Genomic DNA, 27,280 nt, shown 5'->3' with positions numbered 1-27,280 from the left:
GGAGGGGGAGAGAATTCTTCCGCCTTGAGTGCTTCCGGCGGGGAGAAAGGAACTTGCGGTTGATGGGGTAGGCTCTACTATGGGAAAGAAGCACAAGAAACACAAGGCAGAGAAGGCGGAATGGCGCTCGGCCTCTGCCACCACGTACAGCGGTAAGAACTCGGGGGGTGGGGGGAGCGGTGGAGAGCGGGGGACGCCCCCTTGTACCTGAGGACGCGTCTCTATCCCCGTGGCTGTCGGTAGGGTTCGGCATCCCTTAGTAGGATGGGTCGCAGCGGAGTGCCTGAAGGGAGAAGACTTTGTTTGCGTGCGCGAGCTGCCTTCAGTGGGTGAGCGTTCCAGGGGTGAACCGCTGGGTGGGGAGAAACGGCAGTGCTGAGTGGAGCGTTTCCCTGAGAGCAGGGACCCGCCTCGGCAAGAGAGACAGGGTTGAAGCAGATGGCCTTCTCGCGTGAAGGCGGCTCGGGAGAGGAGCTGAGAACACAGAGCGCAGGCGCTGGGACGCTGGCGCGGAGTGTCATGGTGTATTTGAGACCGGGTGTCTTCGTGGTTTGTACGTCTCTTATTGAGGGATTCCCATTAGTATATCAGTGTTTGAGTGATACGTGTTTTCACCTTGTTCTGACAAGTGTTTGTCATGCTGTGCAACGCAGGGAACGTTTTTAGATGTATTTAGGATTCTCATGCAACAATTGAGGTTTTACTTCGTAGGAGGACGTGTTGAAAGATTAGTCATTTAGCAGATACAAGAAATGCTTCTAGCAAACAGTTGGAATGCTGACAGGGAAAAAATCAAGTGAAATAATTACTGTTACCATTGGTTGTCAGGTGCTATAAGCTTAGAAGTAGTTTGTGTTTTGCAAGTACTGACACTTGGACTTAGGATAGGATGCAAGAGCTATAGTTGCATCTCTGATATTTTTATGGAGGGCCAAGGAGTTAGTTCCTTCTATTTTCTGGGATTTTGGAAGTCATGATACTAAATGTGTGAACACCAGCTGCTTAATGTGGATTTGCTAGCCTTCGCAATTGCATTTATCTCTGAACGTATTGTGTGCATTTTCAAACCATAGCAGATTCTTGTAAAAACACTTCCAGAAGAAGCATTCCTAATAAGACTTTAATTGCCATCACTTTGGTTTTTTGTTTGTTTGTTTTTGGTTTTGTTTTATTATTATTATTATTATTATTATTATTATTATTTCTTTTTAATTTAGATTACATAGACAAGCCTTTGGAAAAACCTTTAAAACTGGTACTTAAAGTTGGAGGCAGTGAAGTGACTGAACTTTCTGGGTCAGGGCATGATTCTAGTTACTATGATGACAGATCAGATCATGAGCGAGAACGACATAAAGAGAAGAAAAAAAAAAAGAAAAAAAAGTCTGAGAAAGAAAAGGAAAAGCATCTTGATGATGAAGAAAGAAGAAAGAGAAAGGTAAGCTGTTACTTTTAGAGTTCATACATGCCTGAATTCAGACATGCTCACTTATCAGATGTAAAGTCTGGTTCAATGTACAGAAACACTTTTTTTTTTAATTGGTATTGTAGGAATGTCATTGTTTGGAAACTTCTTCAGGCAAAATCAAATCATAAAATGTTCACACTTCAGAACTGTAGAAAACCCCTGTATGGGACTTTGTGCATTTCTTCCATTTAGAAAAATGATATCTAAATGATGACTTGTTGAATAATGTAAAAACTTGTTTCTTTTAACTGCTTTTTCTCCTATCCGTTTGTTTTGTCTCTAGATATAAATATTTCTGTTCTTAAATCTGATGTTTCATATTTCACCCAGATCAGAAACATGCTTTACTACCCTTTGAAGAGGGTATTTTTGTTCTTTCAAATAAATCCAGAATGAACTTCGGTCCCTAAGACATTACAAGATATTGGACATTGAAACTTACATATTTACTCAAAGGAGCTTTTTAAAATGTGCTCTGTTGAGTACTGTAATACAATAGTGTTACCATCTCTTGTTTAGAATAACCTGCATTTGTGGCTTTGGGGCTTTGTTAGTAGAAACTGTGATCACCTTAGTTATGCCTAAGGACATGACTCATGTTGAAGAGCGAGGTTGAAATTGGCAGGAAGGCACTGACACTACAGTTTTGTTTTAATAATACTGATTTTGTGTGCTAATCGTACTTTGACCTCTGCTAAGTTCTATGCTGTCATTTTATTCTCATCTGACGTTTTTTCTGTACTCCTTTGTGTTTATGGCTAAAGTGTTATTTCAAATTGATTTGTTGGACTTAGTTTACTTGAAGGTGATGTATTTTGTAGGATTGCTCAGAATCTCTTGAACACAGCACAGAGAGAGGAGAACTTTATTTGTAGAAACGTTTTCAAACATTTCAGTTACGTATAGGTCTGGGAGTTGAAATACACCTAAAGAACCATGCTTAATGCAAGGACAATAGTTTATCGCATCAGATAAAATTGTTTTTCTTTTGCAAAATTGTTCTTTTTCTTGGGTGTGGTGTTTTGTTTGTTTGTTCTGTTTTGTTTTTTTTTCTCCAAAACTTCATTACTGGTGCATACAAAAGAAACTAATGGGTAGATCAGTAATAAAACTGTAGTCTAAACAAGGTTAATCGAAGTATGCTTTTCTATGCAAACAGGAGTAGTTACTGTAAGAATGACTCGAGCATATCTTTACTTTGAAGCTCAGGAAGAGATCAGTAATTGCCACCCCTGTCAGAGCATTTCTTGTGGCTCTTTTATACTGCTACTGAATTATCACGTATTTTATTGATTCCTGTTTAACGCATCAAACAACAAAACACACACAGATGAAAGCAGATCTACAGACTGTTCTTTACTGAATCAGAAATTAGCTGTGTTTACTCTCTGATGTGGGTATTAACATGCAATTTTGCATGTAAATAGCTTCAGAGTTTAACATTTTTTTTTTAGGAACTAATGAGAGAACAGTAGTGTATTAAATACAAAGAGGAAAAAGGTAAACAGCATTACTTAATCAGAGAAATAAAATTGACAAGTGGCAGTGGAAGTGATGCTATTGTTTAAACAGTATTATTACATGTTACAGATTAGATATACCTTTAATATTCCAAATGAAAAGTTACTGTCTTTATCTTTTTGTGTGTAGAATAGCACATTCCAAGTATGTTTTAAGACCTGTTTTCTTCCCTCTGTACTAGGAAGAGAAAAAGAGGAAAAGGGAGAAAGAACAGTGTGACACTGAAGGAGAAACTGATGACTTTGATCCTGGAAAAAAAGTGGAGGTTGAACCTCCTCCAGATCGTCCTGTCAGAGCATGCAGAAATCAGCCAGGTGAGCAGTCTGAAAACTTAAATCATCTTGAGTGCTTTTAAAAACACTGACAACAAAGTAATCAAGCTTTTGCCAAGGTACCAGAATGTAAAATTTCCATGACATTTTTCTGAACTCTAGAGACTTAGCAGAAACTTCTGAATGTTGAAAACACTGTCTGAAAAATCAATATTCCTCTTGATGCTGCTGCGTTTTATTAGGTATGTTTTCATAGATTGAACATGCTGAAGACATCTGTTTCAGGCTCCTATTACTAGGTAGAATAAAGTGTTATTGTGCATAGTGTTCCACAATTCCTCCTCCTTAGCATTTCCTTGGCGTTTACAGAGCAATGGTCATAATGTCTGAAATTAAGCTTTGCTCAGTTCAAGAGAAAAATCTTGTAGACTGTTTAGCTGTTATAGTCTTTTTTAAAAAATCTGTGTGGAGTTTTAAGCATCAGAGTATATTAATATAGTATGTAAGTATATAAATATTTAAGTTTAGAGTATTACTTTTTTCATCAAAAGTATGTCAGATAAGTTGTGATAGGATGTCTCTAAAGACCATAGTCCCTACAATTCCATACCAGTTTTGTTTAAGTCTCATCACTAGCCAACATTTATGTCAGTTGTGCATGGTAATTTCTGCATGTTTAATCCCTTCAGGTTTTCAACACTTTTCAGTGGAAGCTTTTTCTTACAAAGAATGTTCAGATACATCATGATCTTAGTACATATCTGTCTTGAATTGGAACTTAGTAGTAAAAAATTGTGTCTAGGAATGTATTGTCTTATTTTCAAAACACTGCCCATTAACAGGTCAAGCCATTTGTTGAGGAATTTTTAATTATGGCTACTACAATTATGACTTCTTATAATGACTTCTAATATTAAATTAGGAATTTGTCCATCGACTAGAAAGGTGCCCTGATAGGGATTACTGACACTTTCTGATCAAAGCTTTATGTCTCTGGGTAGTCTCGAGTCTTGAAAAGCTGTCAGGCTAGAAACCGCCACCTATATTAATTAGGGTTCTATTTTCATCTGCTTGGAAAAAGACAGGTGTGAAAGCTTATAAATTGTCTTAGCTGTTTTGGTTAAGAAGGGAAATGTTTCTCCATTTTCATGATGAAGAGTTGGAGCTGTAATTCTACATTTCAGGATGCTTCTTTAATTTTTCAAACTTCACATGAGAGCCAGTCTCTCTTGAGTATGTACATGGACCAGGTAGCTAACATTTGTAGCATTTTCATTTAATCTGTACGTTAGATAATATTTTAATCTATACCTATCTTTCCGGGAAGTCTGCATCTGTGTGTCACTCTTCATTTCGACTGAAAAGATCAGACTGATTCTCAGATGTGCTAATTGCATTGGGTGTTATGGCAAAGGAACTATTAAAATTGCAGTGGTAAAATGTCAGAATATGGATTTCCCAACTGCACTACTTGAGCAGCAAAAGTTTCTTTTTTCTTTTCTGTAAAAATAGATAACACCTTATGTTCACTTTGTTTTTAAAAAAAATATTAATAGACATAGCATTGCATCTAATTTCATATCTATTAGTTTTTAATTTATTATATTTAAAACTGATTAAGTAATAAAGATGAATAAATCCTTACTATATGCTTATAAATAGATTATCTGATGTGCTTCTTCTGTCACTGAAATCCATGTCTCATTTATCTCTAAACCAGTACAAGTTGCACTTGTAGTTACAGTTTTGTCTGGCTTTTTTTTATTATTATTGTATTCTCTGTTTTACTGCACTTATCCATGTTTCCATCTTAAACTGCAGCTGAAAATGAGAGCACACCAATCCAGCAATTACTAGAACACTTCCTTCGCCAGCTTCAAAGGTATTAAGCATATTGTATCTCTAGTGATATTGACGGAGCCTAGCACATACATGTTACTTTAAAACTTATCCTGGTTTTCTGTTCACAAATAATGCCTAAATGACTGTAGTAGCTGTAATTTGTTTGTTAACTTGCAACTGCATCAGACTTGTTAATTTTTAAAGATTAGTTGATGAATATTGTTACCAACACTGACTGGGTATGGTATGGTATGTTTTGGGTGTAGGGGTATGTTGCAACTGAAGATTTAATAAATACTGAAGACTGAATTTAGGGAATAAAAAAAAATAGTTATGAATTGTAATAGCTTAAAGATTGAATTGTTCTTAAGAAGTTGTGTTTTATTCTATGTCCTCTGACAGATGCCAAAGCAAATATATACCTGCTTGCTTGATAATCTTCTGATTTGGAGAAGCTTTTTATTTTATTTTATTTCTTTTTTTTCTTATGTTAACCCTGTAGCTCATATCTGTGAAAAGAAAATTACAAAAATCTTTGATTTTGCTTTTTTTTTTTTATATATAGCAAGAAGCTGAATTTAGAACTAATGTAAAATAGTAAATGCTGCAGTTATTTTTAGAGGATCTTATGAACAAGAAGATTGAAAGAGGTGAAGCCTCTTCACTCAGCGAAGCCAAAAGACCCAGTTTGGAGTGTAAATAGAGATAGAGAAAGCATACAAGAAATAATTATGTAATTCAAGAACTAGCTGAATCTCTTTCAGAAATTCCACGCATGCATAATCAAAATTTTCTCCTGCATCAGGGAACTTTTCAAGTATTTTTCTGTTTTGGGAGAGTGTTTTCCGTCATTTTTAAAAGACTGCCCATTTTAAGCCTTTAATGTAGTATAGAAACAATGACCATTTTGTTTGCTTACATAAATCTAAAAGTTTTTTTTTTAATTATTATTTTATTACTTTTAGGAAAGATCCTCATGGATTTTTTGCTTTTCCAGTCACGGATGCCATTGCTCCTGGATATTCCATGATAATAAAACACCCCATGGATTTTGGTACTATGAAGGAAAAAATTGCAGCAAATGAATACAAATCAGTTACTGAATTCAAGGTGAATTGATAGAGATTTAGTTATTTCAGAACACTTCAGGAAGAAATCAAAGATTAACTTTAGAGGCCTTTCTTAAATTATTTTAGCATTCATATGCTCAGAACTCAGTATATTCTTTGTATTAGAATGGGTTTGTTGCTTTATTTATCACTGTGGAAGTTCTCTATTTCCCAGTTTCCTATTCTACTAGTCTACTGCAAATTACCACGGAAACCAAGAGCATACTCTGAAGTTATATAGAATTCATGCACTTTGATGTAAACATGAGTAAGAATATTACAAAAGATTAAGTTGTTTTAAGGAACCTTTAGCTGCTCTTCCCACACCCCCTCCTTCTTTTCCCTCCTCCCCCTTGTGGTAAAGTTATTGGCAACTTGTTTTAGCTATTTTGGGTATTGGCATTTCTGTAATACTTTATTGAATGCATTGTTGTTTTACAAACAGTACAGTTTGATTTATTTATTTATTTATTTTTCACGATGTCAGCTCTTGGAAGGAAAGGAGTTTTATTTAACCAGTTCATGAAATTCCATCAACTGCCTTCAGTGTTATTTTCTAGAGTGGTATTGATGTAACAATAGCCTTGGCTGCGAGCATTAGCTTGTTTTTTTTTTTTTTTTTTTTTTTTTTCCCTTCCTCAGAAAAATCCAGCAAAGTGAGTAAAACATGGCTTAGATTTCCTATAAGTAACTTGCAGACATTTAACAAAGGAGTTTGAAATTTTAACAGCTTTTTGTTTTGCATTCTACAGGCAGATTTTAAACTTATGTGTGATAATGCAATGACGTACAACAGACCAGATACCGTTTACTACAAGCTAGCCAAGAAGATTCTGCACACAGGCTTTAAGATGATGAGCAAAGTAAGAGACCTATTAAAAAAAAAGCAGAAATACTTTGTTTCGGGGTTGTTGGTTTTTTGGTCATTCTAAAAAAATGAACCTAATTAATAACATTGTTGTTATTTAATCCATCTGCCATTAATTATAGCAGTACCTATTTATGCTGCTATATTTAGAGGCTTGACAACATTTGTATTATAAACACACCTTTATTTATCAGCCTCATCTGCACCACTGAAGTCTGTAGGAGCTAATTCCACAGACATCAGTGGAAGTGCCTAAAATCTAAGTGCCTAAAATCCAACTATAAAACATTGCTTCAGGGTTCAACTTTGAAAATAAGATACTATTTAAGTTTTATTTCTGCCCTTTTTTTTAAAGATGGTGGGCATATGGGAGGTTTCAGGTATTTCACAGATCTGCATGTGCAAACCGACACATTTTTTTATTCAAATGCAGTTTTTAGTCTGTAAAATTGAATTATTTTTGTGAGCTCCTTGTGTGTGTGTGTGTGTGTGTGTGTGTGTGAACGTGTTTGTGTTGCAGGTCTGTTATGGTACGAATTGTGTAAAATCGGCAGCTGTCTTTGCACATGCATGGGTTTTTGTTTTTCTCTTGATAGTTGGGCTGCAGAAATTTTGATGCCATGCTACCATGACCAAATCATGTTGCATCACCATTGGAAATGAGGCATTAAGAACAAAATGAGACCATGGCCATTCCCATCCCATCCCATTATCATAGCATCTTGGCTATGAGGGAAAGGTTAAGTCCCTGCTGCTCTGTCCTTTCTGATTCTAGGAACGGCTGTTAGCTTTGAAGCGCAGCATGTCGTTTATGCAGGACATGGATTTTTCTCAGCAGGCAGCTCTTTTGGGTGATGAAGACACATCAGTTGAGGAACCTGTCCCTGAAGTTGTTCCTGTACAAGTAGAGACTACCAAGAAATCTAAAAAGCAAAGTAAAGAAGTTATTAGGTAAAGGTTTTAACGGGCATGCTTACTGGTCTGTTGCAGTTTTTATAATATCAGACAGCAGCAAAGAATTGAGTGAGAATAGACTCCTTGTGTCCTTTTTCCTTGTGGTCCGTAGGATAAATGAGCAATTTAATTTATTTATTATTTCTTAGAGGTAGTTTAATAATCCAGTAAATTCCAACTTGAAACAAGCAATTCAAAGAATTATTGCATATTCTTTTGAACACTAGCTTACAGTTAATGTGTATATATTAATATTTTATCCTTCTTTACACCTGCAGTAAATAAGCAGGGTTTTTAACATAGACATAAATCTTTCATGTTTTGTCATAACTTTGATTTTTTTTGCTTTGATCTTGTGGTTAATGTCAAACTTGATGGAAAATCACTGTTCATTTTAAAAAGAAAAAGAGTGTTGGTGTGTATCAAAATCTGAACAGTATCTTTGTGAGAGGGCAAAGTGGGCCAGATCAGTAAACAATTTTATTTAACTTTAGTTTTATCTGGCAGGGTATAGGTGTACTGAAGATTATTTCTAAAGCAGATGATAACCTCTTCCCAGTGAAATCTTACTAAGCTTCTTTGTAAAATACATTGGTAGTGTAAATAGCTGTCTTCTAGCAACAGGTACCCCCTTGTCACAAAATCATGTCTTTACTGCTAAAACCTAATTTTGGACAAACTGAATAGGTTTTTATTTTCTATTTTATGAGGAGATTGTACCAGAAACCCTGATTTAGAAGGAAATTACGTTGTTTAGTGAATGTCGTCTTACATAGATGTCCTAGGATAGATTGTAGAGCGTTACATGAACTGGAATTTAATTGAAAAATTGTATAAAAATCAAACTGTAACAGAGCACTGCTAATTATGTATCAAATAATTTGATTATGGAGCTATGTCCTGCAGTCTTCTTTCTTAAACATCCAGAGGAAAAAAGTAGTTTCTTATTTCAAGTTCTCTCACATTTTTGTTACAAAAAAGTTCTAGAGTTCTAAACAGTCACATGTTTACTTTAACAAGAACATTTTTGTAATCCTATATAATAATCTGAGGGAAGAAAATTATTTTCTTGTTTTTTTTTTTTTTTTTGTGGCAATAGGAGACAGCAATATGTATCTTTAAAAATATTTTTAAACTGAGTAATTCTGGGGCTATTCTGATGTCAGCGTACAGAAACACACCTGTTGCTGTATAACAGGCAATGATCAAAGTGTATTTTATTTAATAGCTTACATACAGGAATTAATTGAATGTACCTTTCTGTAAAATGGGACTTCATACAGGTGTATTTATTTTTTTGATACCATTATTTGGTTTGTATGATACCCAGAACAATAGGTTTCCTTTTCTGATTACTTCTTAAGTAAACTACCTTATAGAAGTACATTTGTACTTTGCTGCTTTTGGTGTGCTTGTCTTCAAGTAAAGAGAGCTAACAGAAAAGGAAATTGAGACTGCCAAGCAACACAGTACTGCTTTGTCTTTAAAATCAACCTTAATGTGCAATCACATAGTCAAGAATATGTGAAATGTATGACTGAATTGTATCCTGCATTCCAGTTTCTTTGGGATCAGTTTTGCTATAAATTTACCTTCCTGTTCTTTTCAGTGTTTTTGTAATTTTAGTACTCAGAACTATTTCTTTGATAATTAATTTGACCTTTAAACCAATTGTATTTTGGCATCAGTGTGATAAATATTCTTTTCGATGTACACTAAGAACTTTGGGTAGTGAATCAGACATAGTAGGAGATATTTTTGTCTTCACAATTCGCAGTTAAAAGCAAAGAGCTGAAATCGATATTTTCAAAAAGTGTTAATTTAGACCTCTGTGCTGTAGTTTAGAAAGTGAACTTTCGATTCTTAAAATATAATTTGTTGAAAATTTTGTCCAGTGTACCTGCCAAACATTCTCTTAAAATTCTTGTCTATTGTGCATTTTGTAAAGTGATAGAAAGTATCTGTTTTTGAGGAGTTTCCTGCTGTATCACCTTTTCCTTAAGTTTCAATGGAACAAAAAGCTTTAACAATTTTCTCATGACCCTGTGATCTTTTCATTGTCTTTAATAGCAAAACTTTCTGTGTATTGGATCTTAATCTCTATATAGAAAGAAAAATCTTAGCTAAGCAAATAGAAGGTAACCCAGAACAAGGAAATGGATCTTGTGTAGAGGTGCTCTACATTCACTTACCTAGTACCTAACGTGCTTGGCCCTTAGTGTGTAATCTCTACATAATACCCTAAAAGATTTTGATGTACAGAGGTTTATTTATATATTTAATGAAGACTGCCATATATCCTATAGGTACTTTCGCATTCCCTCTTGTAATACTGCCTTTCTCTATTTTTATATAATAGTGAAGATTTTATGTCCTGTTCCATTTGAGGTGTGCTTATTTGTTACGTTTTATTTTTCTGGTGCTGTAATGAAGAGTGATCTACTCAAAGGTAAACAGCAATGGTGTGACTGAGTATGAACACTGGTTGCCAATATTAACAAACATAGGAGTTGAAAGGAATCTCTAATTGACTGGGAGCAATGTCCTATTCTACATGACATAATCCTCATAATTGCAATCTGTTGAGGTTTTTTGTTTGTTTGTATATTTTCCCCACAGAATTGCAGGTTGTCCATTCCCTCATCATGTAATTTCTTTTCTGCATCTTTCTGTTTTGGAATTCGTGTTAATAGCATATTTGTCTATATGGGAGACCAGGGATGCATATAGCATTCACCTTGTAATAATGTAAAAAGAATTAATCCCAAGTTCTGTTTTGAATTTCTTCCTTTATTTTCATCAAGGTACAGAAACAGTTAATAAGCTAGCTTCTGCTGAAAAACTTCAGTTTCATAGCATGATTATAATTCTACTGAAATGCTAAAGTAGACTCTCACTGGGAAAGGAGTGGGACTAACCTGTTTAGCAAACTCATAATTTTAGCCCTTTGTTTTATCTTTTAATTTCTACAACTACTATTTTCTTTCTTTAGTTGCATATTTGAACCTGAGGGAAATGCGTGCAGCCTGACAGACAGCACTGCTGAAGAACATGTCCTGGCACTAGTTGAACATGCAGCAGATGAGGCTCGGGATAGGATCAATCGGTATCTTCCCAACAGCAAGGTCTATTTCATGACCAACTTCACAATTCTGTGATGTGCCTAATTGCATTGTTGCATCTTGGAAAATACACTTTAGCACTTCAGTGAGACTGTAGCATTTAGGAAGGGTAACATATGCTATGTGTGATTTGTCTATCACTTAGTTCCCACTGAAGCCCACTTTAGGGTGTCCTAAATGGATCTCAAGTTGTATCATGCTTTGAACGTCTTTAAAAATTTACCTGCAGAAAACAGTGAACATTGGTCAGTCTTTGATCTGGTTTCCTTAATTGCAACCCTTTGTATTGAAAGTTATTAAAATAACATGGCACTCTCTTAATGCTGCAACAACAGAAGGAACAAACTTTGGCATAGGTTTAAGGTTTATTAAGATTCCTCCCTGATCCTAACAGAGTTAAGAAGTATTTAAGTATGAACTTACTGTTTTCAATGAGAAGTCTGTAACCACTTTTAGTCTTGTACCTACCAGTAGTTGCTGTCAACTATCACACATTCTTGTGTGATTACAAAATACAGACATCCTTCAGTGACCAAGAGGAAATAGCAGTGGGTTGTCTGTGTGGGAATTTTGGACAGTGCTTACCACAAGTTTGATCATTTTGGACATGATGCTGATACTATTCAAAGTATTACATTTTTTTATGCTGTTCCAGGAACTAATAGGAAAAGCTCAGTGATTGTTTTAGTATGTTTTCTGCAGCACGATCTGTTTATAGGCTCTATTTTTCTTAGCTGTGTGGTTTCATTTGTTACTTCCTGCTAGGGTTTGGAGTGAATGCTGCAGGCATTCCCTACATGCCTGTGTTCAGGTATGTATGTTAACTGTTTCCGCATCATGTGGAGTCTTATTAACACCATTATACTTTGGCCTGATTTCTCATTGTCACATACAGTAGTGACCACTGCAATCAAAAAAAAAAAAAAAAAAGATTCAGGATGTTACTAAATCCTGCATTTTCAACCAGATCTTTTAACTACTGTTGTAGAAGAAACATTTGCATTGAAGCATTAGTGGTAGTACTGTGTTTTCCAGCTTAAATATATTTCTTGAACCATGGCTGTTGACTGTAGTCGCTTTAGGCTCAGCTGGATTAGGAAGTGAAGCCTCATAGAACAGTGGGAGAAGGTGTAGCTTCTTTGGTATATTTCTGAAGCTAGGAAGAAGACTCACTAGGATTGAAGGCTATTTGGAAACCTCTAAAGTAAGAGTGGTTCTTCTTTAAAAAAAAAAAAAAAAAAAAAAAAAAAAAAAAAACAGCTCTCCATTTCTGGGCTGTTAATCAGCTAGACAACACACTGCATACCCCAGTAGGCAACACTGACACGTACTTGGAGTTCGCCTATTGTTAACTTTTGCCGTCACTTGAAGGTATTATTCTTGTTCATACCTCTTTCCAGCATTGTTGCTTCTTTTTTCTTAAATGCCATCATTAGCTTTGGCATTGTGTATGGACAGAGTTTTCAACTTTTTAGAGGAAGCAAAAAGAAAAACAAAAAACAGCAGAGGTATATTGTTAAACTTACTTGGAAATATTTAGGTAGAATATACATTTCTTTTTGTCTTTACTGAGAGTTACAATATTTGTTGTGTGGTCAATTTCTGACATCAGCTTAGTTTGTTGCCTCAGTTGTGGCAATAAACAGACCTGTGATCTCACTGACCTGTGATCTTTACAGGTCAGTTTGTTCTTTAGAACAAATAGATCAGATAGATCTCTTTCTGTCTTACCATCACACGTGTGCTCTGATAGGTCTGTCACAGCGCTTCTTCCTTTTTGAGAGTTTGATAGTGTGTTCATGATAGTATTTCTAATTAGAGAAAGTTTTGGGTGAGATACATAAAGAAGTATTTCAGTCTAGATTAGAAAACAAGAAGTAAAGTAGATTGCAGATAGAAGTTAGAACACTAGCTCGGAGGATCTGAATACAGCTAAAAATGTTTTTTTTTTTTTTTTTTTTTTTGAATTTTCTGTGTAAGCAGGCATCTCCTTTGAGTCTGGGCAGTTTTGAATGATTACACCTATGTCTTTGTGGTTGTATTTACAGATCGGTTATCTAAAAAAAAGAGGAGATGGAACTTTATTATTCAGTGTAGTAAATTCATCTGATCCAGAAGCAGAAGGTAAATGGTGTAATCTTCTAAGCAAACCTTTCTAATATTGAATGTTCTAGTAGATTTTGTAGTCTTAAATGTACATGCAGATCCTGTGCAGTACAGATGAATTGTTTGTTGTTGTTGTTTTGTTTTGTTGTTGGGTTTTGGTTTTAGTAAATTTGTACTCCCATAAGTTTTCCCCAGCAGCTTATTTTGGAGGTACTAAATAGAGGTGTTTCTCTTTACCTGTCAAGTTTTCAGATGCTCTGTTTTAATGATGCTAATAGGGTGGTAAAATAGTATCTCCTTATAAGCAATTATATATTGCTACAACTTTACAGAGAACTTGGATGACAGGCTTTTGCTCCAAGTAGCTAGACTATTAAAATTTAATGTGAATGTGAATTTATGTGAATGTGAATTAATGTGAATTTAAATGTGAATGAAAATGCTATAATGGTACATGAATGTGCTATGCACAGATTCAAAAAAGGTAAAAGATTATTCAGTAAATGCTTTTCTGTTCTAAATTATTGGTTTAATTTCTGTTTTAAGTTAATTAAGTTTTGCTTATTTTTTTCTGTAGTTCCTTAATCTTTTCTGTGTTTTTTGTTTGTGTTACTACCACAAATTATTTATCTTCCACTTTCCACTCTTTTTAGTTTTGAGCTCAAAATACAGAAATCTTCAAAGTTTGTAATGAATGACATAACATAGTCCTTATGCTACCATATGTCACGTTGATTTTAGTACTCCTTTCTCTTTACATTTTTAGATTGGAATTGATTTACAGCTTACCTGTATCAGGAATGCATGAACCCTTTTGGGTAGTCACATTTCTGTTGATTTTTTGATTAGGAGATGCAAACCTGTATTTCCTTTACTGTCTGCATTCTTTTTCATTTGGGATTAAATTGGTCTGGAATGAAATTGAGCATTTTGGCTGCCATGATGCACATATTTATGAACAAATGAAATAAAATGAATGGGATTAATACCTCTGAAATCATGCTACTGAAAATTTAGGTAGTGATGGTAATTTTTGGAGAGCAAATGTTCACTTTGTACTATAAAGTACTGTAATGCTTCCTGATGTTTCTATGCTCCATAGTCTTTCTTGATTGTAGAATTAATAGTAGTTACACTGGATTTACAGCTAATATTATAATCTGAATTTTGTTGTAGTTCATTTTTTTCTAAGGTTCTAGTGATAAAATTGCTTTCTGTTATTCGGTAACTGAGTATAATTACTGCTAGATTTCATAACATAGTCAGTGAGATTTTAAAGTAACTGGAAGTGTCCTAAACACAGATCAGTTGGCTTGGTTTTATTTATTTATTTAGCATGGAAACATATTTCAAATTATTTTAGCCATTTTAATTAAGCAGTTCTCAGAAGCTTAGAAAAAAGAACATCACTGTAGCCATAGTGCTAGTTATGTTAGAAAGGTTTTTTTATATTATTTTAGTTTTATAGGCAAACTACTGATTAGTAGTTGCTTTTATTTTGTATGTTGTTTTTATTGCTTTCATAAAATCTGAATGTTGGATGTTTATGAATCAGCTGGCAAAAGAACTTCATATGATGCTGTATGCTTTACAAGTAAAATAACAAGATCTTTGGCTTACTTAGTTAAGTAGGAGATAGAAACATATTTAGCACGTATTTGAAATTTAAATGGAGAACCTAAATTATTCTACATGTTTAATAAAAACATAAACTGTAAAAGATAATTTTGCTTTTACAGTAACTACAACTTTTTCAAATAGCAACAGCTAAATGTTCAACATAAGTAAGTTTTAAACGTTAGATTTTTAAAAAAATCATTATCTTCTTTTTAATCAAATTTTTAGAGGAAGAGACTCACCCAGTGGATCTGAGTTCACTGTCGAGCAAATTATTACCTGGTTTCACTACACTGGGCTTTAAAGATGAACGAAGAAACAAAGGTAAATGCCAAAGAATGTTTTGACTTTGTGATGATTTATTTGAGCAATTTCTAGATAAAAGATAATTTCAGATTATACCTGTCTTTGAGAGAAAAGTTCACTTAGTTATTTTTATAATATATAATTATTCCATTTGCAGCAGAATGTAATTTTAATTATAATGACTTTTTTGCATATTTAAACATAATTTAGTTAGGAGATTATTGATTAATGAAAGAACTATGGAAGCTTTTTAGTTAAGGTATACCATTTTCTGTGGAGGAAAACATTTTTTCCTGAGCAACAGTATTTAGAGTTGAGAAGGAAACCTTTGGCCATTTGCTTTGTTGTATCATGTGACAAGAATTTCACAAACAAGAGTGATGACAAACTCAAATGTGCGTTTTTTTTTTCCAGCACTGACGTTTCTAATAGTGCCTAACTCACTGTTTTTAACACTGTCGTGTCACATAAACCTTGCAAGTGTTGTTTTTTAAATTTCCTGGTTAAATTTTAACTGAAGAAGATTGCTGAAGAAAAACTTTGATTTTTTTTCAGTGACTTTGCTCTTTTGAAGTGCAGGAATATAAAATCTGGTAAAATTGGGGTTGCTGGTATTAGGGGGAAAGGGAGGGACTCAATTAACTTATTTATTTTCTAGTGGTAATATGTACATTTTTCATTTGGTTAAAATTATTTATAGAGTTTCCTTTGGATATTGCATTTGATTTCTATTAGAGGAAAAAAGCACTGCAGTACTGTACAATTCCTGTACAATTTCTGTACAATTCTGTACATTTCAGGAAAAATAAAATCTCCTTTTCAAGTAATCTCTTACACTTGCATTAATCATTTGTCATCTCTTAATTCTACCTGTCTAGTTACCTTTCTTACCAGTGCTAGTACAGCCCTTTCCATGCAAAACAACTCTGTTTTTCATGATTTGAAATCAGACGAAATGGAACTCCTATACACAGCATATGGTGATGAAACTGGGATACAGTGTGCCTTAAGGTAAACACTTCCTTATTAAGAGGTCTAACATTTCAGAGCAATTTTATGACTAAAATCAGTTTGGAATAAATGTCATCCGGGAGCCCCCAAATCCTCTTCCTTTTCTAGCTGTTATCCTATTTTTTTTTTTTTTTGGGGGGGGGGGGGATCTAGTATTTTTTACTTATTTTCTAATTTGCACATTTATTTTAAGACTGTTCAAGATCTTGTTATTATGGGTCTTTGACCACGGGATGTTATTAGTTGCTAGTTATTTGGCCATTTGCTTTATACCCAGGAGCAACTGGTTTTGGATATGTAAGTAATAGATTTCAATGAACTTTAAAAACATTTTTTTTTTTCTCCAGGGAGTTTCAAAACAGTCAGAGCTCCCTGAAAAGGAAAATGCCACTTTTCATTAAATTGTCAGCCTTGGAGGGAAAGAATTAATTCGAAGTTTGTTTTGTTTTCTTAGATTTTTTGTTGTTGTTGCTGTTTCTTGTTTAAAGGAAGGAAATAAATACCTAAACTTGTTTTTCATAACTACCAGCAAATTTTCTCTTGAAATATTATTGGTAGTGGGTTAAAAAAAATCTTGAACGCCGGAATTGCTTTTCTAAAGAAGCATGAAAGGGTAAAAGAAGGAAAATGTAGGTGTAATGAACCATAGGTAGAGAAAAACATACAAGTTACCTTTTATGAAAGTAAACATTCTCTGTAATGATGTATCTCAATTCCTACTAGCTTACAAGAATTTGTGAAGGATGCTGGAAATTACAGCAAGAAAATAGTAGATGATCTTCTGGACCAGATCACTAATGGAGATCATTCCAAAACTGTTTATCAGCTAAAGCAGGTATGTCCTTGATGTGCAGAAATGTCACAGGTTCATGAAAACAAGGATGGGCCTGTATGTGTTTTTTAATATTCTTTGAGTAGCATTGTTTTCCAGTGTCAATTTAAGCAGTGCAGGTTCAGATGTTCATACAAGCACATGGTGAACCAAATTACTAACTGATTAATTAATCAGCAGAGAAGTGATCTTCCTCTACCTTTTCCTCAGAGAAGTGATCTTCCTCTACCTTTTCCTCAGCTAGATCAATTCTCCGGTGTGGTTCACCAGGTGACTGCAGAAGGGAACAAGCAGAGCAGCATAGTGTGGGGGCGAGACCAACAAAGTGAGGCTGTGTGCAGCCTGTCACACAATTTCATGACTTAAGTTTCTGCTTCTGAGTTGTAATGCAAAAGTTGTTTTAAGGATTTATTTTTCTTTGTTTAAATGCAAAATGTATTCTTTTTGGAAGGGTTAATTATTTGAAGTATTGGAGAATGGATTAATACCACTGTACTGATACCTATTACCTAACAGTGCTAACTTTTAAATTTGCATAATATGTCTGAAAGAAAAACTTTTAGCTTTTTTCCAAAAGCACTTTGCTGTAAAGATCTATGCTAAGACTGAAGAGGAAATTTTCTCAGGTGTATGTATAATACCAGTGGAAATACTTGCATTTGGGAACGTTAGTGGGAATGTTAGTCTAAGGCAAAATAAACTACAAGAAATTGCAGAATCTTGTTTCATCTTACCTTCATTCATAAAACCACTCTTAGTTTGAAATAAATGCCTGCTGGTTAAAATGATGACATTTTGATTCTAGAAGTAAAGAATGAAGAAGGGGAGGAGAGGTGGAAGGTATTCCAACTTCCTGACATTGTGAAAATAAAATTATGGTAAACCTTTGTAGCCTTAGAATATAGGATAGGGTGGTTAATTTGGGGGTAAAAGGAGAAAATATAATGAAAAACATGGAACATCCATCAGCATTTTCTGGGTATTTTTTCCAGTCTGTACTGGAAAAAAGAGTTTGTATATGAAACCTCCCTAGCAGGAAGAAAATGTAAAGTATTAGTTCAAAAAAAGTCTTCTAAAATAGTATTTTAAATATTCTACATGTGGAAACGCATGTATACAAAGTATGTAACTTAGCTTTAAAATAAAACACACACCTTACCATTTTTGCTACCTTGTTGTACGAATATTGAAAGAATAAGTTTTCTGTTAAGAAACTTCAAACAAGTGGTCAGTGGTTCTTCACACTAAGAAATACTGTCCAGTTCTGATATGAATATGAGGAGGTTTTCTGCAATTAAATGTGTTTCATTAGCAACATGCCATGGTGTTTTATGCTTGAGTATTTTGTGCTGCTACATATGAGTAATAATGATTATCTCTGAAAGTGCAATCTTAAGTGATCTAGAATCAGAAGTTACTGAAGTAATGACTAAAATGCTGCACTTGAATATGTGAGGACTCATAAGAGGACTCAAAGATTAGTTAAAATGCATAATACTAAAATATGTCAAATCAATACCAGTTATGTTGTAATTTCGTTACAGATACTTGAAATACTTGATACGTGATTCTAGCTTTATTTTGTATGAGAAATTTGAATATACTTGAAGTTGTACAAAAGTGAAACTTTTGTCTTATGTTGAATAAAAGTAATTCTTGCTATTTCTCTCCAGAGACGAAACATCCCAATAAAACCACTGGATGAAGTTAGAGTAAGTTATACTGATGCTTTTTTTTTTAATTGAAAAAAATGTCTTGGTCTTTGAAGTAGAGAACATGATACTGTCTGGGCTGTGAACATTCAAATTTATTTAATGATCATCTATTCTGTGTAATAACACTCCATTTATTTCACTCAGAGGGTGCTGAGCCACTGGAACAGGTTGCCCATAGAAGTTGTGGATGCCCCAACCCTGGAGGTATTGAAGAACAGGTTGGATGAGGCCCTGGGCAACCTGATCTAGTGGGTGGCACCCCTGCCTATGGCAGAGGGCTTGGAACTAGGTGATCTTTAAGGTCCCTTCCAATCCAAGCCATTCTATGATTCTATGATTTATGAACCTTTTTTTATTGTGAGAAAAAATGATCTGTTAGAATCCTGGCTAGTTCTAAATTGTTCATGTGCATGTGTGGTCATCCATTAGAGAAGGGCTAGTCTTTATTTATTAATTTCTTTTAGAGGATCTATCCAAACATCACAAAACAAGACAGCATTCTCTTTCTTTTTAGGATCTGATTGTGGCAAACCAGTCAATTACACAAGCTAAGAGTATTTTTAGGAAACATAAGTATAATCTGTGAAATGCTAAGATCTAAAATGATTTATTTTTATTTTTTTTTTAGGTTCTGCCAGTTCTCATAAAAGAAGAACACAAGTTGCGTAATACCTGCCCAGATTCTTCCAAGCAGATAATGGTAAAATGATTTGTAGAAAATGGGGAGTACAGAGTACATTCATTGTGCTTCAGTGGAAGAACGTGCATGCTCTGAGGTTGAGGTTTAAAATTTCAGTATCTAGAATAAGCTCAGTATTTAAAAAGGATTATCTGACACTGTTTAGTTTAGTTAGTGTGTTAGTCCAATTTTTTTCTATTCTCTTGTTTATTAAACAAACACAGTACACGTAGCTGAATTCTAGTGTCAGAAAGATCACTTAGCAATCTGAAAGATAGTTGGTCTGCTGATGATGAATATTTGAAGTTCAATCTGCCATAAAACTGGAAAAAAGTAGTATTTATCAGTTTTGCCCAATCCATTGAAAACGTAAGTTGGAAAGTAGGGGAAAATAATGCATATCCTAGGCTTTAACAGCTACTAATCAATAAATATATCTTTAAGTGGTATTAATTTTACCTTGCCAATTATTTGTGACAACATAAGATATGCATTGTATTTCACAGCAATTCACATTTAAATGATACGGATTACATTATAAGGACTAGTGAAACTTAAGTTTTATGGAAGAGTTTTTATTTATCTAGAAGGTGACTGGTTATTTTAATTCATAAAACTGCTATGTTATCTTTTCTAGAAATACAAAAAAGAAATACCAGGTCGTATATATACCTGCGTGTCCAATTCCTCCTGCTGGACCATGCAACCTCGAAGAATTCTGATGAAATGTATTTTGAAGCTTAATGAGTTTCTTACTTTGATCTCTTGCTTTTTGCCATATAATAGCAAATAGAAGTATTGCAGTTGAAACAAAATGCAGGCTCTGTTTCATTATCCAAAAGCATAGAGTGTCCAGCTCCAGCTGATACTGTCTAGAATAGGGAGGCATACCTTACAGGTTTTATTGGTTAATGAAATTTTCAATACATCTAGTGTTGCACTGAGGGAAAAGGGGTTCTGGGAGTTGTTTGTGAGGGAGTGGTTCCCCCACTGTTCTTTTGCTGGATAGGGATGAATTTGGCAAGAAATTCAGTTTGAGATGATCTGATAATATTAGTTTCAACAGTCCTTGATGTTGAGATGTAAGATATTTTGACTGCCTTGGAGGTTTCTTTCTGGACCTTTTGCCATTCATGTGACAGGACCTGTCCTGGTGGTACATTTGGCATGTGACATGGAAGTTTGCCAAGATGGTTATAGAAGTTCCAGTTTCAAGTGTTGATGGTGCACACTTCTGAGAGTATGGATTAATCTTAAACAATTAGTTGTTATGAAACTTATCATTACTGTTAGCCTATTTTCATGTTGTTTTTTTTTGTTTGTTTGTTTTAATTAGGTTGGAGAACCTGCTGGAGATGGTAACGCTTCTGACTTGGACTTTCTCTCTATGAAACCATATTCAGATGTATCTCTTGATATTTCCATGTTAAGTTCATTAGGTAAGAAATTAAATGTAACCCATCTATTATGGTTTAGTTGTACCATTTAGGCAAAATAACAGCTGGATTTGCTAAGAAGAAAAAGTGCTGTAAAAGTAGTAATAAATCTAGAGTTAATGTAGCTAAACGTCTAGGGCTGGTACAGCATAAATGAAACCTTAGTCTGTTTTTCCTTTGAGACATTCATGTGCTAGCAAAGGTAACTTTTCTTGTACCACTGAAGAAAACAAAGTATTTATACTTCCATATTTTGATAGCTTTACCTGTGTTCGTATGTGTTCATAGTATCCTAAGTATTAGGAATTAATGTGGAGCTTTGGCTCAGAAAGGTTATTGCTTCAGATGCTGTCTTTTGAAATAACTTCAGAAGTAGGTAGGTAAATATACAAAGCTCTCAAAGATATCACCAATTGGAATGTCCCAAAACAAACAAACCAACAAAAAACAGAAGAAACTCCAGGTATTGGTAAGATTTTAGCTTCAAATAAGGTGACTGTAAAAAGGTCTGGGATATGGTGTCAAATCCACATTTGGTATAGGCTTCCTACTTTAAATGCTACTACAAATAATGTTCCCATTTCTGCAGGCTACTGAGGTACTGAGGTGGCCAAATGTCTTAAAGGATGTAATCAGAAATAACTTTTGCAGTATGTGAAAGATGTTAAACTACCTATTACAAATCATAAGAGAGGTGATTGAAAGATAAAGAAAAATGCTACAGATTTCTCCCATATATGCAGTAGTCTCTGAAAAGCAATTGTAAGCTTGGATTATGTTGTCACACACTAATACTACAGCAGTTCAGAAACACAATTAAATACCTGTTTTATAGGTAATGTTTAGGGGTGTCCATTTTGCTATGAATCTGCTCCATTGAAAGCTGCTGCTTTAGTCTTTCTTTACATACTCAAGAAGTTTAATTATTTAGTTTCTGCAGAGAGATTATGACATATTCTATTTCACATAATTCTTGCAATGTTAGGCAAGGTCTGTGTTGAAGACAGTCCAAAAAGAAGAGAGAGTTTATTTTTTAAGTCTTCAGATGAACAGCGTGTTTTCATCATAGTTTTCTTTGGCTTCATGTAAAATGAGTGCAACTGGATAAGATACTGTTCTTAAAACTTTCTGTGATGGGGTTTTCTTCACCTCCTTGAATCATGTTCTATTTTAACTGTATTTTAGGTCAAATATTTAAGTAATCCTACTGGCTTCCCTTCCTTTGGGGCAAACTAGACCTATTATTTCATGTCTGGATTTTAACAGATCACAAAGACAAATTTAACTCTTATAGCTGTTTAAATACTAGGAATCACTTCAATTTCCCATGGTTGTTCTTTCCTACATCCTCCAATATCTCCAAATGCATTTCAACATGTATGTCTTGAAACAGAAAACTGCAGCTGATGCCTTTTAGAAGTACAGAGGAAAATGCAATATTCAGGTATTTGTGTAATAGAGAACACTTGCATTAATTTACTTTAGAATTTATTTACAATGACTTGGTAATTCATGAGTCAATCCACATATGCTAATTATAGGTTTTTGTTTGGTAACTGATGGTCCTTAGGGAAAGTGAAGAAGGAACTTGACCATGATGATAACCATTTACACCTGGATGAAACAACTAAGCTGCTGCAGGACCTTCATGAGGCTCAAGCTGACAGAGTGGGATCTCGGCCTTCATCCAATTTGAGTTCTCTCTCCAATACCTCTGAAAGAGACCAGCATCATCTTGGTAAAGTTAACTGTATCATAGAAGTTACAGTATTTCTATTATAATTTAAACTAGTTAAAACTTGTGTTTTAATTTATGTAGGTCTTTAGCATGAAACTACTCTGATAAAATAAAGCATGCAGACTGCAAGGTAACTTTTTTTAATACACATGGCAAAGTCAACTGAGAAGACATAGTTTTGGTCTGTAGAATTAAGCACATTAGTTGTAATTACTTATTTTAGACTTATATTAAGCATGATGGAAATAATTATTAAGTGTGGTGGCTTAACCTTGGCTGGTTGCCAACTACCTATCAAACCCATCTCTCATTCTCCTTCCTTAGCAGGATGAGGAGAAAACTATGATGAAAGAAACACATTGGTCAAGATAAGGACAGGGAGATCACTCAGTGATTACCATAACAGGCAAAACAGTTGACTTTGGGAAGGGTAATTTAATTTATTGCCAATTAATAAAAGAGTAGGATAGTGAGAAATAAAATGAAGCCTCCCTTCCCCTCTTTTTCAGGCTCAGCTTCACCACCAGTTTTTCCTCATCCCTGCAGAATGGCACAGGGGGATGGGGGTTGTGGTCAGTCCATGTCTCTACTCCTTTCTCCTCAGCTGTCTTTCCCTTCTTCAGTGCAGAGTCCCTCCCATGAGATACAGTCTTTCAGAAACTGCTCTGACGTGGGTCCCTCTCTTGGGCTGTGGTTCTTCAAGAACTGCTCAAGCGTGGGTCCTTTCCAGGGATCCTCCATGGGCCACAGTTCCATGCTGGAGCAGGTTTTCTGGCAGGGCTGCAGCTCCTGACAGGAGGCTGCTCTTGCATGGGCTCTTCACAGACTGCAACTTCTTAAAGGGCCAGAAGTTGACCCAACCCTGCTGCATTGTTGGGTCCTCCATGGCCTGCAGAGGGTCTGGTTCACCATGATCATCTCCTTAGGCTGCAGGGGAATCTCTGCTCCAATGCCTGGAGCACCTCTTCCCTTTGCTTCTTCATAGACTTTGATGTCTGAATAGTTGTTTTTTCACATTCTTCTCACTCTTTTTTCCTACAGCTTTTGCACCGCTTTTTTTTGCACAGCTACCAAAACCTAGCCACATAAACACAGCATATGAAGTAAATTGATACTGATTGGGAGATGACAATATGCCCTTGCATTTTATGCTCTTAGGAGATACTAATGAATATGTTATATATGTTATGTTTATTATACAATATAAATTTATGTAACTGTGGCATACCTATACACAACAAGTCACAGGTAGGATTTTGCAATAGCCTTCCATTGCCAACTGAATAATTTAACGACTAGGTGACAGGGTAACACACAACAATTTGGTGTCACTTTTAAGAAAGTAGGTGATGTTATTTGGATATACTAAGTTATATCTTGTGTAATTCTTCAACTCAAAGTAATAATAATAATTGCTTTTTCAAAAAGAATCTAAATTACTAAATAATCTTGTGGTTTCTTTTTAAAATCTCTGTTTAAATATAATTAAACATTCTAGATAACCATGCTATTTGTTTATAACATTTTTCCGTACTTTTTAAGGTTTAGATTTTTTTTTCCCATTTGCTTCAGGAAGTCCTTCTCATTTGAGTGTTGGAGAACAACAAGACATGGTTCACGATCCTTATGAATTTCTTCAGTCTCCAGAAACCTCAAATGCTACTACTAACTAATCTGTTGTATGATATATATATATATATGTGTGTGTATGTATATATATATGTATATTGTTTTTTAATTGTATTATGTTATCATAAAGCTTTTGTACATGGCAAAAACCTCAATTTTGTCTTCTTTCATGTGAGGATTCCTGTATGAAGTTGCCATATATGCTGAATCTTGGTTGAAAAACAGTAAGTAATGTGTTATGGAATTTGTGTTTTATAGAAACTAAACAGTGATCATTTTTCTAGCATCATGACAACAATCATGAAATGCTTCCCATTGAATAATGTACCAGTTTCTGTTCAGGTCTTAACTTAAACATCCTCAAAGAGGAGTATTTTATTTCAGCAGTGACAGAGCTGGATGAATTGTGATAATTATTGTTTCCCATTTTCTAACCATAATAATCTGTGGAAGTGGTTTCTGTTTCCCCATATTTGTAAATTCTTGTTTCATGTTTCATTACCCTAGAGAATACTTGATACGAGAGTAACAATACTTGTAGTTACGTGAAAATGCTCACTACATTAATTCTACCCTGGATCTTAAAAACGGTGGATGTTTTTGTGATCCCTTGTGTCTTAAAAATGAAGAAAATATAATACTAATCTTTTAATTCAATATTTGCTTGAATGAAAAAAAAAATACTGGATGAGAAGTGGTTTTTCAGTAGTTCTAAAGTAAAACCTTTAGAACTCAGTACTGATGAATTGGAGGGGTTGTACCATTGGTATCTGCAAGCTGGACAAATGCTACAGACTTAAAATAGTTTGTAAATATTAATACAAAAAACACGTTTTGTTTGCAAATATACCTGGTGAAAATTTGATTCCTCATCTTTCATAAGTCTGAAATACTAAGAGCTTCTGGTCTGAATTTTTGTGCTGTTTTAAAAGGTATATTTAATGATGCAAAATGGAGTTGTAATCAAAATAAACTGTGAGAGCCACTGAGGAAAGTTGTCAGGTAACTGAAATCAAAGTCTTGATAAAGTTTTTATTTAGGAAGGTTTGCTCACTCAAACCAGGATGTTTGTGGTTGGGACTGTTACTTTTCCCTCTTGATCTCCCTCTGAGATGCTTCCTCCACCCCTTCCCCCATCCTGCTCCTTAGGGATATGTGTTTTCTGTTTGAACATAATATGTAATGTCATGTTCAATTTATTACAACTTAAAGGACTTCTGTTATGATGCTTTTATGATGATTGTCGGGAGTTGTCTTGGGCAGAGTGACCACGAAATGGTGGAGTTCACTATTCTTGGCGAGGCCAGGAAGGGAACCAGTAAAACCACTGTACTGGACTTTTGGAGAGCTGACTTTGGGCTGCTCAGGACACTGGTTGGTAGAGTCCCTTGGGAGGCGGTTCTGAAGGGCAGAGGGGTCCAGGAAGGCTGGGCGCTCTTCAAGAGGCAAATCCTAATGGCACAGGAGCGGTCTGTTCCCATGTGCCCAAAGATGAGCCAGCGGGGAAGAAGACCAGCCTGGCTGAACAGAGAACTGTGGCTTGAGCTTAGGAGAAAAAAGAGGGTTTATAATCTTTGGAAAAGTGGGCAGGCCACTAGGGAGGACTATAAGGATGTAGCGAGGCTGTGCAAGGACAAAATTAGGAAGGCCAAAGCTCATCTGGAGCTCAATCTGGCTACTGCTGTTAAAGATAACAAAAAACGCTTTTATAAATACGTCAACACAAAAAGGAGGACAAAGGAGAATCTCCATCCTTTACTGGATGCAGGGGGAAACTGAGTTACAAGAGATGAGGAAAAGGCGGAGGTGCTCAATGCCTTCTTTGCCTCAGTCTTTAGCGGCAATACCGGTTGTTCTCTGGATTCCCAGTACCCTGAGCTGGTGGAAGGGGATGGGGAGCAGGATGTGGCCCTCACCATCCACGAAGAACTGGTTGGTGACCTGCTACGGCACTTGGATGTGCACAAGTCGATGGGGCCGTATGGGATCCACCCAAGGGTACTGAGAGAACTGGCAGAGGAGCTGGCCAAGCCACTATCCATCATTTATCAGCAGTCCTGGCTATCGGGGGAGGTCCCAGCTGACTGGCGGCTAGCGAATGTGACGCCCATCTACAAGAAGGGCCGGAGGGCTGACCCGGGAAACTACAGGCCTGTCAGTTTGACCTCAGTACCAGGGAAGCTCATGGAGCAGATCCTCTTGGGAGTCATCATGCGGCACTTGAAGGGCAAGCAGGCGATCAGGCCCAGTCAGCATGGGTTTATGGAAGGCAGGTCCTGCTTGACGAACCTGATCTCCTTCTATGACAAAGTGTCGCGCTGGGTGGACGAGGGAAAGGCTGTGGATGTGGTCTACCTTGACTTCAGCAAGGCTTTTGACACCGTCTCCGACAGCATTCTCCTCAAGAAACTGGCTGCTCTTGGCTTGAACTGGCGCACGCTTCGTTGGGTTAGAAACTGGCTGGATAGCCGGGCCCAAAGAGTTGTGGTAAATGGAGTCAAGTCCAGTTGGAGGCCAGTCACTAGTGGCGTCCCCCAGGGCTCGGTGCTGGGGCCGGTCCTCTTTAACATCTTCATCAATGATCTGGACGAGGGCGTTGAGTGCACCCTCAGTAAGTTTGCAGATGACACCAAGTTAGGTGCGTGTGTCGATCTGCTCGAGGGTAGGAAGGCTCTGCAGGAGGATCTGGATAGGCTGCACCGATGGGCTGAGGTCAACTGCATGAAGTTTAACAAGGCCAAGTGCCGGGTCCTGCACCTGGGGCGCAATAACCCCAAGCAGAGCTACAGGCTGGGAGATGAGTGGTTGGAGAGCTGCCAGGCGGAGAAGGACCTGGGAGTGATAGTGGACAGTCGGCTGAATATGAGCCAGCAGTGTGCTCAGGTGGCCAAGAAGGCCAATGGCATCCTGGCTTGTATCAGAAATAGTGTGACCAGCAGGGCTAGGGAGGTGATCGTCCCCCTGTACTCGGCTCTGGTGAGGCCGCACCTCGAGTACTGTGTTCAGTTTTGGGCCCCTCGCAACAAGAAAGACATCGAGGTGCTTGAGCGGGTCC

The 27,280-nt window shown here is 35.9% G+C and overlaps 1 protein-coding gene across 7 annotated transcripts; it reads left to right on the top strand.

The window, feature by feature from the left end:
• On the top strand, positions 1–25,215 carry BRD9 (bromodomain containing 9). 7 transcript variants are annotated; one of them, XM_035318664.1, is made up of 17 exons: positions 1–152; positions 1,218–1,438; positions 3,171–3,303; positions 5,083–5,143; positions 6,069–6,213; positions 6,965–7,075; positions 7,919–8,031; positions 11,027–11,159; positions 13,205–13,280; positions 15,108–15,203; positions 16,064–16,196; positions 16,920–17,031; positions 18,702–18,740; positions 19,372–19,443; positions 20,759–20,861; positions 22,429–22,596; positions 24,169–25,215. In XM_035318664.1, the coding sequence occupies exons 1-17, from the start codon at positions 80–82 to the stop codon at positions 24,267–24,269; spliced, it is 1,890 nt and encodes a 629-aa protein (XP_035174555.1). In that variant the 5' UTR covers positions 1–79; the 3' UTR covers positions 24,270–25,215. The 7 variants fall into 7 exon arrangements, 6 of the variants coding, with proteins under 6 accessions (XP_035174555.1, XP_035174554.1, XP_035174553.1 ...); XM_035318663.1 differs by having other exon boundaries at positions 7,916–8,031; XM_035318662.1 differs by having other exon boundaries at positions 7,856–8,031.
• Positions 25,216–27,280: the final 2,065 nt, after the last annotated feature.

The sequence above is a fragment of the Oxyura jamaicensis genome, chromosome 2 (genome assembly GCF_011077185.1).
Source record: "Oxyura jamaicensis isolate SHBP4307 breed ruddy duck chromosome 2, BPBGC_Ojam_1.0, whole genome shotgun sequence".
NCBI lineage: Eukaryota > Metazoa > Chordata > Aves > Anseriformes > Anatidae > Oxyura > Oxyura jamaicensis.
Note: the sequence above shows the minus strand (reverse complement) of the source record. Positions and strands in the feature narration are given on the sequence as shown.